Source organism: Pituophis catenifer, unplaced genomic scaffold (genome assembly GCF_029215685.1).
Source record: "Pituophis catenifer annectens isolate HBS135680 unplaced genomic scaffold, rPitCat1.0.hap2 SCAF_3, whole genome shotgun sequence".
Taxonomy (NCBI): Eukaryota; Metazoa; Chordata; class Lepidosauria; order Squamata; family Colubridae; genus Pituophis; species Pituophis catenifer.
The window spans coordinates 51,581,232-51,595,279 of record NW_027256883.1 but is presented as its reverse complement, the minus strand read 5'-3'; the positions used below and the strand labels follow the sequence as shown (position 1 = coordinate 51,595,279).

The window sequence follows — 14,048 nt, the reverse complement described above, 5'->3', positions numbered from 1 at the left end:
CTGTAGGTTCTAGCGTTGTCTCCTCAGCGCCGGCCCCATCTTTGGCGGAGAACCTCTTACCTCAGTCGGGACAGGGGCTCAGTACAGTTGCTGCGGGAAGGGGGGGAGGTATTATGGACACGACAGTCACTATTTTAGTCTCAGAATTTACGATTATTATTTTTTTTCTCAGAGTGGAAACGGAATTTTCCGGTCCTTCAAATAAGCAATGGCATGGAACGCAGCTTGAATGGAAGATGGAACCTGTCAATTATCATTGTTTTTATTATTGGTAAAATGTAACTGATATGTACTGGGATAGATAGGCGTACGTCAGAGACAAATTATTTCTCGGCAAGTAACTTAATGCGTGGAAAGACGAGCCAAGGAGGCGCTTGCTTGCTTCCTTCTTTCCTTCCGCCGCCGCCGCAGAACCAAAGCGGCTAATCCGGAATCCATAGCCCTGCCGGCCGCTTCCATCTAGCGCGGCCCCGACCACAGCGACCAAGAGCCAGAAGCGGCTCAGGCGAGGGCGCGCGAGCCCGGGAAGAGCGGCAGAGCAATGCAGGCGCGCCTTCCTCCTCCCCCTTCAAAACAGCCGCCGCCGCCGCCGAGCTCCTTCGCCTCTTTAAAAGATCTCCGCAGTGCCCGCCCTTTCCCCGCGGGGGGCGCGCCCTGCTCGCATCGCGCATGCACGTTCCCGCCTCCGGCGCGCCTCGCGCGTGCGCGCGCGAGCCACCCAATGCTCGTGCAGGAAGCGGCGGTAACGGCTAGAGACGCGCGCCATTCCCCTTACATTTCCCCCCCCCAAAAAATCCCCAAACCTTTGCTTTGACCAAGCACTCCCGTCACCGTAACCCAACCTCTCCCCCTCCCCTTCCCGGAATCTCCGCGCGAAGCGCAGCACGGCAGGTAAGTTTTGACGAGCATCTGCGCGCGCACTCGAGGCTCGGCTGCTGCTGCTGCTGCTGCTGCAGGAGCAGCAGAACCGGAGGGAGGCGGGGTGGTGCACTGGAGAGGTTCCGTCGCGCGCCGCCCCTTTGCTGCTTCTTCCTGCGCGCGCCGTTGGGTCTCCCGGCCTGCAAAGGCTGCCTCGCGCTACTGGAACCGCCGCCGCCGCCGCCTCCTTTACCGGACGGGCAAAGAGGATGCCGGAGATGGCGCAGTCTTGTGCAGCGCGGCAGCAGCCGAAGGCTCGCTCCGGGGTAAATGAATAGTTTATACTTAAGAGTCCGGCAGCCCCGCCCATTCGTTAATGCTGGGGAGCGCGAGCGAGGGAGCGAGCTCTGCCGCGAGATTTAGTGGCGGCTGGTGGGGGGGGGGGTGAGGGGGAGGGCTTGGAACGGAAGGCTGTTTTCTTCGCTCCCGCGCGCGCGGGCCTTTGCCTCGACTCCGCCTCCTTGGGGAAGGGAAGGGAAAGGATGGGGGAGTCGCGCGTGAGGGGATCTGTGCACTTCGCTTAGCTGCAGCCCCGTCTCAGCGGGGCACAGTCGTGAGGCCTGCACGGGCACTAGCACGCATGCACCGAGTATGCACCGTGCACGTTTCTTACATGGTTACTCGCACGGAGCCGGCAATGCTACTTTTTTTTTTTTTTTTGCCTACAAAACGTGCGCGTTAAAAATCGCATGCTCTTTTCTACGTTTAGCTCAGCAGGGAGAGAGGGGATGGGAAACGGCTTGGAAGTCGGCGTCGTTTTCCTGGTAGTCATTTTGATCTCCCCAATAAGCATACTTAACGCTCCAGACCATTTAAATGGACAAAATCAAGGGATTTTGTTCTTTTTATTGGTGCCTGTACCAGTTGTTACAAGAAAAAGCTTCTTAAAAACATGTCACTGTTACTTAGATCGGTAGGGTTCGATGCCTACTTCCGAAAGCTCATTAGCAAATTTCAGGAGTCAGCCATAAAGTCGAATATTTAATGTGTTCTGAGAAGGAAATGTTTTGGAGTTCACTTTTGAACCGTAATTCCAATTTTAGCTTCACAGAACCTACAGGGACTTGCTTTTGACTTATATAAGTATGCATAGAATTGTTCTATTAATCTTGGTTTAGTTCCTTTAGCTTCACATTTTTTTTAAAAAAAATCTCTGGATTATCTGTTATCTTGGTAAATTTACTGTCAGGAAAGATAGCTTAGAAAATAATCGGGGAAATCCCCATGTACCCTCTAGAGCAGTGGTTCTCAACTTTCCTAATGCCGCGACCCTTTAATATAGTTCCTCATGTTGTGGTGACCCCCAACCAGGGGTGGGTTCTAAATTTTTTTACTATCGGTTCTGTGGGCGTGGCTTACTTTGTGGGCGTGGCTTGGAGGTCATGTGACCGGGTGGCCATGGCTATGTGTATAGGGACTACTCAGAGGGCTGAAAAAAGTCATTTCTGACAGGTCCTCGCACTTTTGACTAGTCCTCACACTTATGACCATCCTCACATTTATGCCTGTGCAGCATTCTTAACAACCATGTCACTCATTTCACAACTGCTTCTCTTCAACATGGTATAAGATAGGGCAAAAAATGTAAAATGTGAGGACAGTCGTAAATTCGAGGACTGGTCAAAAGTGCGAGGACCAGTCAAAAATAACTTTTTCAGCCCTCTGAGTAGTCCCTGTGCACAAAAGGACTACCCAGAGGGCTGAAAAATGTGATTTCTGACAGGTCCTCGCACTTTTGACCGGTCTTCGCACTTATGACTGATCATCATTTATGCCCATAGTACCATTCTTAACCGTGTCACTCATTTCACAACTGCTTCTCTTCACCATGGTGACAAGATAGGGCAAAAATATAAATTGTGAGGACAGTCGTAAGTTCGAGGACTGGTCAAAAGTGCGAGGACCAGTCAAAAATAACTTTTTCAGCCCTCTGAGTAGTCCATATGCATAAAAGGATACAGCAATAGAGAGGGATGAAGGAAGGGAAGGGAAAGGAAATTAGAGTAGGAGTGAAGGTAAGAGAGGGAGGAAGAGAGGAGGAGAAGGAGAAAGAAAGAGGAAGTAGGGAGAAGAAGAAGTGGGGGGGAAGAGAAAGTTAGTAAGAAAGAAAAGACAGAGGTGGTAGGTTTGAGGAGAAAGATTGCTGTACAATAAAAAAGATGAAAGGGAAGAAAGCCAACCCCAAACAGATATTAAGATAAAGAATGAATTGTTAAACTTTAAAGAATAAAAGAGAACAAATAGGAATAAATAGCAATAATTAGAAACACACATACAAACATACAACGTATTTTCTTTGAACAGAGTATTTGGCCGGTTCACAAATTTAAACAGTTGTAGGAGGTTAGCACCCATCCCTTTCCTAGAAGAATGAAATATTTTGGGAAATATTAAAAAGGCAGAATATTATATTTCCCTGGATGAGAAATGGAGAAGCATATTTTACAGACAAAGCAGCTCCCACCTTCCTGTCCCCCACCCTTTGTTAATGGGCCAGAGGCAGAAAGTCAATCCTTTGTCAAAGGACATTTGCAACACAATAGCAACAGAAACTAACACAGTGGGCCCCATCAAGCCATGTGATCCTGTCCACCATTAAACCATCTTCCCAAGCAGTCTCCATGTTTCCAGTGTCTTTTTCCCCACTTGGAGCAGAACCCAGAAGGATATTTCTTCCAACACAGTATTTAGTCATTTCAATTAAATTTACAATTTCTATATTTCCTTTTTACCATAATTATTCCTCATCTATTTTTTTAAAAAACCAATATTACCCTTCATCCTCATCTCTAATCTTAATCAAATTCAATTTTTCCCTTCTATTCTATATTATACCCCTTCGCATTGTCATCTATTTTTATATCCATCCTCACATTGGTTAATTATGCAATACAGTTGTTTAATACAAATTCAACATTTTAATATAAATCAATTAGTTATATAACTATCTTTTTTGTATATTAATCAATATGAACATGAATATTCCAATTATTTCCATGCAATCCAATTTCTTACAAATCAATTAATTATATTTACCAATAATAATAAACCAAATAATTTCCCCCATATATTCCTCCAAACCACAACTTAACCATTTCTGCTTTCAACACAATATACAATTAATAGTATCTCAATTATTACAATTCCCTAGTTAAATAGAGCTTTTTTTCTTTTGTGTTTTAAAATCTTGAACCTCCTCTTTTGCCCTAAATTTCCCATTGTTTGCAGTTTTGCACCTATCTTTTTTGGTGAGGAAAAAGAAAAAGAAAAAATCTCTCTCTGCCTCATTTTGTCACGTTGCAGCAAAGACACTGCTTTACTTTCAATTTCGTTTTTTCAGCATAGCTAGGGGGAAAAAAATCTGCTCCAGAAATTTACCTCTTTGCAGCTAGCTAGCAATAGAGCCCTCCGCAAAACAGCTGAGAGCAAATCAGCTGAGAGTGGGGAGGCTGATCAAATCAACTTATGGTAATTAACCTATGCTGAAGCTGAAAGGGGCTGTTTTTTCTATTTTTGCAGGCACCAGTCTATTCATTTGTTTTCTTTTAACACTGATCAGCTGTAGGGCGGCCCTTTGAAGCCCCACGGCAAGAATTTAAAGTTTTTTTCCCTCTAGCCATCAGCTGGGACTCCGGGGGCAGCAATAGATTAGGAGTGGCCGGGTAAGCGAACGGCCAACGATCCAACAGAGGCAGAGAGTGAGGGTGATGAAGGCGTGGGGGGGGCAAGAGAGGGCTTTGGCAACCCCTGTGAAATGGCCGTTCGACCCCTAAAGGGGTCGCGACCCCCAAGTTGAGAACCGCTGGTCTAGGCATTCAGAATACACGAGAAAAGGATCTGTTTATTGTACAGTATTCATGAATGCTTGAGAGACTAGAGGCCCAATCAAGATTTTATCTCTCATGATGAATCTCTGTGAGCATAGAATCCTTTTTGTATGCACTAAAGGCACAAAAAATTATCTGACTCAACACTCCAGTAAACATCATATCATTGTATATCCTTCTATGTTCTTCAGTTGTTTTGCATATTCTGGAGCTTTTTTACTGATCCAAGCAAAAGTGAAATCAGAGAACTGGTGTTCCCCCCCCCTCCCCCAAAATACAGCATTGAACAAGTTGATTTCTAATCCACTATTATAGTCCAGATTTATTTATAGGGTAAATTGCATGTCTGTACATGAATTCTAGTCACTTCTTGTCTCATAATACAACCACTGTTTTGTACTGGATGTCTAAATAGGAAATTTGCACATGTGAACCAGGGGTGGTTCTTGATTTACAAATCCTAATTCAGAATAATGGTAATTGTATAATCAGATAAACTAGGATCAATAGTTTTAGATGGTAGAAATACTGGAGCATGTGGAAAAGAGCAAAAATGAGAATATGAAAGGTGCCAACGAACAGCTTTCTGTCAATAACCAGAATCCTACTTTATGACTTTTATAGGCCTGGCTATTGGTTAACTATTGTGCTAATATGATAGGCCAATTCTAAACTCGTAAAGGAAAAAAAGCTTTGGAGACAGTTAAATTCAGCAAAGAAAAGTTGGTAAAAATTTTTGAAAAACTAAGCAATTTTCAGTCCCTTTTGTGAGATCAGACAGTTGATCAGTTTTTTGCTTTAGACAAATATGTGCATGATGGCAGGCATCTGTGTCTAACTGGTAGTAAGCAAATGCACTTCTTCTTTTTTTATTCAATTGCTGTCAGTCTTCCACAGCAGATTAAAATGCTACTTTTGCTGTGGACAACATCACCTGGAGCAGTAAGGGAGCTGTTTATTTTGCATTTTTGAGGAAAATACAAGGAAAAGAGATGCAAAGTATTTATTAGGGAAAATAACTGTCCAGGATGACCCCTATGCTAATGACATGAGTAGCAATAGCACAGAGAAATAAATAACTTGCTTTGAAATTGTGAAACATAAATAGAATCTAAGACCACAGCTTTAGTAAAAGTGCTATAATTAATTTTTTATTTCCTAACTGCAAAATATCAACTTCGTTAGATGGCTATCAATTAAATTAGGATAAAAGTGTTGTACATTAAGAGAAAAAGTATTGACTCAACATAAGATAATTTCTGTTGTATTTTCTACCAGTTTGCCACATCCACTAAATGAATCACTACGAATCACTAAAAGATGGTGTTAAATTTAGAGAAGCCACAAGAAAGCTGGAGAGGTTCCATTCAGAAAACAATCATGAGGACCATAACCAGCAACAAAAGTTGCGAGTCCTTCAAGTTCCCTCTCTTGCTACACCTTTGTTCTTTTCCTGGGTAGGTCATTGTGTTTTCACAATGTGTAGGACTGTAATTGCCCATTATTTTGTTTTTGTTAAAAAAAAAAAAAAAACTTAGAGGCTTCAGGCACATTCTTCTGAAGAATAAAACTTACTCTTTTTTACTGCTAAAATGCTTTTTGAAAAATGTACAGTGTCAGTGGTACAAAGAATTTGGTGTGAGCATTTCCACTATTTGGGATACCTTAGGTTGGGAAATTGCCTTTGGATTCTAATCCCTACCCAGTCTTTCCAGTCATAAACTTGTTATATGACCCTGAGCTAGTGATCTAATACAACTCACAAGATGATTATTAGGTGAATTTTTTTTTCATAGATTTATTATTGTTTTCTTTTTCAGGTGCAAGGAGTCCAGGATAAGAATCTGCTTCCAAAACATTGCTCAGATACTAAGGAAAGATCTTTCCTTGTTCATGGTATATTTCTTTGTTTCCATTTCCTTTTTTTGTCTCAGTAAACTATTTTATTCTTTAGTTACTATAAATAATTATAAGGAATAAAGGAGGAATCTTGATCTTGTTTATATGCTTTCCCCTTTATTTAATGGTTTCTGGTTTATCTCCTGGTTGAAATATAGCTTGTCTTTCTGTATTAGTTCTTTCTCAAATACGTTTTGTTTGGGCGGGGGGGGGGGGGGGCGGTTTGCTTTAGCTCAGATGAAAGAAGGAATAATATATTCTGGCGGGTAAAAGAAAACTCCAGTCGAAGGCTGTCATATTTATATTATTTATAAGAGCTGTAGTTCATTAGTGAAAAATATAACACTTTTTCTCGTGGAATGTATACAATAATAGGTAATCAACTTTGCATCCATAGCTCATTTGAAGGTTGTTCATTTACTTTAAAATGTTCATCAGCTTAATATACATTCAAATGTGAAACTATTTTTTACAATATCTTATTTTTCTTAAAGTAACTTAAATACATTTCTTTTTTCTAGGAGTTTTTCATCAGTATGTCTGAAACCATTAAATATAATGACGACGATCACAAAACTGTGTTTCTGAAAACATTAAATGAGCAACGATTGGAAGGAGAATTTTGTGACATAGCTATTGTTGTAGAAGATGTAAAATTCAGGGCACACAGGTGTGTTCTAGCTGCTTGTAGTACCTATTTTAAAAAACTTTTCAAAAAACTGGAAGTTGACAGCTCATCTGTAATTGAAATCGATTTCCTTCGATCTGATATATTTGAGGAAGTGCTCAATTATATGTACACAGCCAAGATTTCAGTTAAGAAAGAAGACGTCAATTTAATGATGTCATCTGGTCAGATTCTCGGTATTCGATTTTTGGATAAACTTTGTTCTCAAAAACGGGACGTATCAAGTTCAGAAGACAATTCACAGTCAAAGAATAAGTATTGTCTTAAAATTAATAGGCCGATTGGAGAATCTAATGATAACCAAGATGATGAGGTTGAAGAAATTGGCGATCACGATGACAGCCCATCGGATATGACAATGGAAGGAACTCCTCCTAGTCAAGAGGATGGTAAATCGCCAACTGCTACTTTGAGAGTTCAGGAAGCAATTCTGAAGGAGCTGGGGAGTGAAGAGGTTCGAAAAGTGAACTGCTATGGTCAAGAAGTAGAGTCTATAGAGTCTGCTGAAACTAAAGAATTGGGATCACAAACTCCTCAGGCTCTAGCATTTAATGATGGCATAAGTGAAGTAAAGGATGAACAGACACCAGCATGGACAACAGCAGCTGGAGACATGAAATTTGAATATTTGCTTTATGGTCACAGGGAACAAATTGCATGTCCAGCATGTGGCAAAACATTTTCTGATGAAGCACGATTGAGAAAACATGAAAAACTCCATACTGCAGATAGGCCCTTTGTTTGCGAAATGTGCACTAAAGGGTTCACTACTCAAGCCCACTTGAAAGAGCATCTAAAGATCCATACAGGCTACAAGCCATATAGCTGTGAAGTATGTGGAAAGTCTTTTATTCGTGCACCAGACCTAAAAAAGCACGAGAGGGTTCACAGTAATGAAAGACCATTTGCATGTCACATGTGTGACAAAGCTTTTAAGCATAAATCCCACCTGAAAGATCATGAAAGAAGACATAGAGGGGAGAAACCTTTTGTCTGCAGCTCTTGTACTAAAGCATTTGCCAAAGCATCTGATTTAAAGAGACATGAGAACAATATGCACAGTGAAAGGAAGCAAGTAACCACAGCCAGTGCCCTCCAAAGTGAAACTGAACAATTACAGGCAGCTGCCATGGCCGCTGAGGCAGAACAGCAACTTGAAACTATAGCTTGTAGCTAAAAAGAGGAGTGGCCATATGCTGGAAAATGTTCGGACTGAAAAACTCACTACTGAGTATTTTAGTGTGATTTAGAAAGTAGAAATATAGTTGCAGTTTGCAGCAAAAAAAACTCTCATATCAACCATGGATAAGACCTTAATCAAGGCACCCGTCCAGTTGGATATAAACTTTTTAGAAGTCAGACTCTAGCTGTGTTTTATTCCTCTTTAAAGTACTGGGTTTCAATGCATGCCTTGCCCTATTGGAATAAACTCTGCATGTGGAATGGAAGATGTTACACTCCAATGCTCAGTGAAATTAAGTCTTAAGTATTTGGATTTAAGCTACTTTTGTTTCATTGAATCCAGTTGCTTAGCACCTAAATATGTTGTTTTATGATTTAGGAAGATCCTAAATGAGAGATTGTCAACAGTGGTGGGAAATTATAGGATGAGTTGCCAAGTCAAAAATAAATACTTGTTAGAGATTCATTGCACTGCAAGTGCTACGTAGCTAAGTCTCATGGATTTCAGTAGAAAGTAGTACCAGTGAGTAAAGCAAGATTAGATTAATTCAGAATGTGTTGATTTATTGGCTTACAAATTGTGCTGTTAGCAGTTTAATAAATTATGTCTATTGTAACAGGTATTTTTTTTAAAAAAATATGGGAAATTATGAGTTTTACTGAGTGCAAGAATTAATTTGTAGGAGGTGAATGTATTAATTTCCAATGTTCTAATCAAAAGTAATGAAAATGTGATTAATTTCATATTTTATTTTGCAATTGTTTAGCTCCAGTTTAATCTACTATCACTGTTGATACAAGGTGCATGAGCAGTGGAAACTATAGTGGGTTTTTCCCCCTAAATTGGGTGGCAATGAAGTTGCATGGAGCTTCTCATTAACTGACATGATTTTAAGTTTTCAGAAGCAAAATGGTCAACGTTTAAGTTGTGTGAATTTTTTATCCCTCTTCCTCTCCCACAGAAATAGAAATAGGAGATCTCAGGCCTGAAATAACACCATGAATTTAGGCCATTTTGTAATTATAAATTTTATTTTTAAAAACAACAACAAATAATAATAAAATTGATCATGCCTCTTCCAGTGTCATTGCACCATCTGGTAGCCTCTTGAAGCCCTTCTTATGAAGGAAGTGACTCTTAAACCACTGCCCATCTCTAATTAGATAATGACTAAAAAGCATCCTGATGTTTCTCTTGTCTTTTCTGATCACTGTACTTTGCAGTCTTATTAATACATATTTCACATTAAGCTTCATTATACTTATTGCTCATTGGAAGCATACACAGCTTTGTATACAATAAGATGCCTTTTTATTTGAAGGCATGGAACGAAGTGTGTATTTGTTATGAACCATGGACAAAGGTTTTTAGGAATATTGCTTTAATATTGAGCATGATCCACTGGGAGATCTTGGCTAAATTAGAAAGAAGAATTTCCTCTAAGATTCATACTTTTAGGTTTAGCAAATCTACTAAGATCTTTTTGATACCCATCTATTTTATAGTGGCTTTTTGCTTTCTCTGCCCTGACAAAAGATTGCTAGCTGAATTGTCTGCGATTTCCTTTAATAATACTTAAGATTTTTATTATTTTTTTCTGTATCATAAGAAACAAAAAGGACAATTGGGAGAATTCAAGAATTGAATTCAAATTCAAATGTAGAATTCAAGTGCAAATCCTTTCTATTGAGATTATCATATCTCAGGATTTGGGGGTATTTAGCAAGAATTAAAATTGTCACTATTGAGACAGCATAATTATCAAGGGTTCATATTCTAGTGCAGATAGCACAATGGAATTAAGGCAGTTAAGTGTAACAAAAAGATAACAGAGAAGAAGCTAACATGACTTTGAAAATGGTTGAAAGTAAATTCATTTCAGTTGCTTCCAATTAATGAGTAAATTGTTCAGAGTTATTTTTGCTGCTTCTGAACACTAGATAAGAATTAATTACAATGTTCCTGATAATTCGGAGAGTCCAAAAAGTTGAACGTAGGTTTGAATTATGAGCATTGTTCCAGGAGAAATCAAAGATTCCAACTTAGATTGCATGATGTCTTTTTCAGTATGGAGGGGAATTTCTGAGCCCCAAATACAACTTTAAATAGCATAGTGTCAAATGTATCTCAGGCCTTTAGTGACTTTTCCATGAAACTTGGAAAAATTGGAATAATGAATTATAGTTTGGAAAAACAACAATACAGAACAATATAGTTATCACATTTGAGTGGAAGAATTTAGAATTAGACAATTGAATGTATTTTTTTCCTATTGTATTTGTTGCTTGAAAACTTTGTATCTCATTAGTGAACATAGCTCAGTCCTGTATGTATTTACTCAGATGTCCCACAGAATTCAACATAATTACTCCCAACATAATGTTACAGAATTGTAACAAGACGATTCAATTAATTGTGTGGTTTTGGGATTTATATTTTAATTCGAAAGTATCTTATATGAAAGTAAGCCTTACTGACCTAAACCATGCTGCTTACTAATGAGTATACTTGAGCTTGCAGCTTTATGCCTGTGCTACATAAGCAATTATCCTGCTTATCTTCACAAAATTACAGCCAGCTTTTGGGGATAGGATTCATATTCGTCTTTGATTATCTTTCAGTGAATGAAGTTATTTCTTGAAGTATTTATCCAAGGAATTAATAGAAGATGATGGGAGCTTTCCTATAGAAGAAAATGGTTAGCTGAAATTTTTAGAAAATTTCATTTAGCTTACCAATCTCAAATTAATTTACTGTCTAATTTAAAATAAAAGTAATTTTATTATTTTGGTTACAGGTTTTATTTGTAACAAACTAGAATGGGTTTTCTATGAAGCAAGAGGAAATGTGATCATTTACAAATCTTGAAAAACATTTCTCCACATATTTATACATAATGGTTTTACATGTATTAATACAACTCATTTTAAATGAAGTTGAACACAGATATGTTCTGACACGGATCAGATAAGTATTTATAAATTAATATGAGTCAAACATCTCTTACATTTCTATATGAAGCTAACATTTTAAATAATTATGTTGCATATATCTATGGTCTTTGTTACAATGTCATTGTGAAATATTCATTGAATAGGCAACTTAAAGTTATATTTAAAATGCCAAAAGTTTGAAATGTATCTTGTAAATAAAACTTGAATATTTTAGAATATATAAAAATTGTGTGCCTGTACATTTTCTAAGAACATCACTTCTTTTTCTGGTTTAAATGTATTTTGTAATAATGCCTGTTAATTTTACTAGATGCAAATAATCTTTGTCTTACAATATTTTGAATTTAAAAAAAAAATTGCTCTTTAAGTTCTGATCTAAAGAGACATGAGAACAATGTGCACAGTGCACATTAGTAAAAAATAATAATTGACAATAATTATTTATATCTGATTTCTGAAATAGGTCTTGCAAAATAGAAGTATATGGAAGTTGAAGGTACACCATTTTAAGTAGATAATATGACTGCAAAATGTTCTCTCATGGATCATTCTAGCTTTGGAACAGCCAATTTTGGAATTAGAACATTCTGTGCTGGAATGTTGGTATGCAACTAGCACTGATAAGCAAAAATGTTGAAGCTTAATGGGCTGGATCTTTAATAGCCATTTTGCAAGCAGATAGCACTGGGTAATGAAGAGATGCTCTACACTGGAGAAATGGAAAGAGGCAATCAATTTGTTTTGCAGTTCTCCATGGATCTCTTCTGCTACTTCAGAAACATACCCAACTTTCCATGACGTTTTTCAAGAAGCAAAGGCCAACTGCAGGAAAAGGAAGGACACAGGAAGAGCTCTCCCAAACCCTCTCTTTTCGTATGAATTGAACTCCCTACAGAAGAATTCTTAAACTGACGTAATGATTAGTTCACAAAAACAGGAAACCTTGCTCCTGGGAATCACCTATTCATATTTACTTTTAAGAAAGCCTCACTAAATTTAACTGCTTGCTTGTAAGTAACTGTTAATAGTTTTCCAGCACATAGGAAAGTCTGTGTTTTACTTCATTGTCAGATCTGCAAATATAATTCATTTTGGTTCATGAACAACCTCATATTGAAAAACAGAAGTCATTGTTCTAAATAATTGTAAGTTTTCTTCCTAATCACAATGAACTATGACAATTGATTGCAAGCAAAAAAACTATTTTAAAGACATTACATGTTTCAAAATGAATCCAAATACAGGTAGTCCTTGACTTTACAACCAAAATTGGGACCAGAATTTTAGTTGTTGAGTGAAACCATAATTTATTGAGACACTCATGACTGCTTTGCTCAACGGCCACAATCACAGCATTTCCAGTTGTGATCATTAAGCAATCTCCTATGTCGTTAAGTTTATGGAGTATAAGGCGCCTGCCAAGTTCAGTTTCCCCCTCCCCCCACGGCCAGAACAAAGCTCCAGCAGGTTGCAGGAACAAAGCTGGTCAGGATCTGAGCTCTGTTTCTCCACTCCGCTGGACGAGTTCATCTCTCCATGCATAGAAGACAACTGCTCTGGTGGGCTGCAGAAATGGAGCTCTTTTTACAGGGTTGTGAAGCAGGAACAGAAGACAGCAGTGGTAACAGACATAGAGTGACAGCAACTTTAGGGAGAAGCGGTATGAGAAGCTGGAGAAATACCAGGGCCGGACGGAAAAACTGGATCCATAAAAATAACTTGTTAATCTTTCAGCAAAAAACATTCTATTTCAAAATCCACATATTTCTATGTAAAATTTTGCATACTTCTATTCATGAGATGCCATAGATTTGATTTCTCTACAAAAGTGGTTAATTAGAAATGTAATGACTTAATATTTTTCTATGTTTATGATATAATGTACAAAGAAAAGCAGAATTCAGTACAGTATACATGCAAAATACATGGGCATATTTATTTAACTCTATTCCTATATTACACCAAACACGCAGGAAGATGGAGAATAATTTATTTGCACATTTCTTGTGGACTTAAGCAGTTTCCAAAGTGGCTGAATTTGTCTTCAGATATTTTAAAGTAAACTTCTATCTCTTGATGCTGGCTGGGGTAGCTGATAGGCTGTTGAAATTTAAAACACTTAGAAATGACTTGATTGGTCATGCTCACTAACAAAAGTTAGAAATACTGTATATATTTTATTAAGAATGTAAGGTCCCTTTAAGCTTTAAGATTAGTGGAAATTCCTAAACTTGCTATTGTGAGATATCTTAATCCTCTAAATCAGGGGTGTCAAACTTGCATCGTCATGGCAGCATCACGTGATGTAGCGTGACTTTTTCCCCCTTCGCTAAACTGGCGTGGGCATGTCCAGCGCGTGACGCATTTGGCCCACGGGCCATGTGTTTGACACCCCTGCTCTAAATCCTAAATTTTTTTTATGATTTGGGCTTTTGAAGATGTTTTGAATTTTGGGGCAAAATTATCAGAGACATAAACTAAAATAACTTACATATTAAGCAACCAACCAAACATGCAACTCAACTTTATGTATATTTTTATTCTGTGTTTCTATTCAGATACACAGTTGATTTTGGTGA

General features: G+C 38.4%; 1 protein-coding gene across 2 annotated transcripts; it reads left to right on the top strand.

Moving 5' to 3' along the window:
• Positions 1-842: 842 nt before the first annotated feature.
• Positions 843-8,780, top strand: ZBTB14 (zinc finger and BTB domain containing 14). Of its 2 annotated transcripts, none has more exons than XM_070942368.1 (3): positions 843-891; positions 6,566-6,641; positions 7,166-8,780. In XM_070942368.1, exons 2-3 carry the CDS (start codon positions 6,639-6,641, stop codon positions 8,507-8,509), a joined length of 1,347 nt encoding a protein of 448 aa, XP_070798469.1. In that variant the 5' UTR covers positions 843-891; positions 6,566-6,638; the 3' UTR covers positions 8,510-8,780. The 2 variants fall into 2 exon arrangements, with proteins under 2 accessions (XP_070798469.1, XP_070798468.1); XM_070942367.1 differs by lacking the exon at positions 843-891 and adding an exon at positions 1,104-1,184.
• The last annotated feature ends 5,268 nt before the right edge of the window (positions 8,781-14,048 follow it).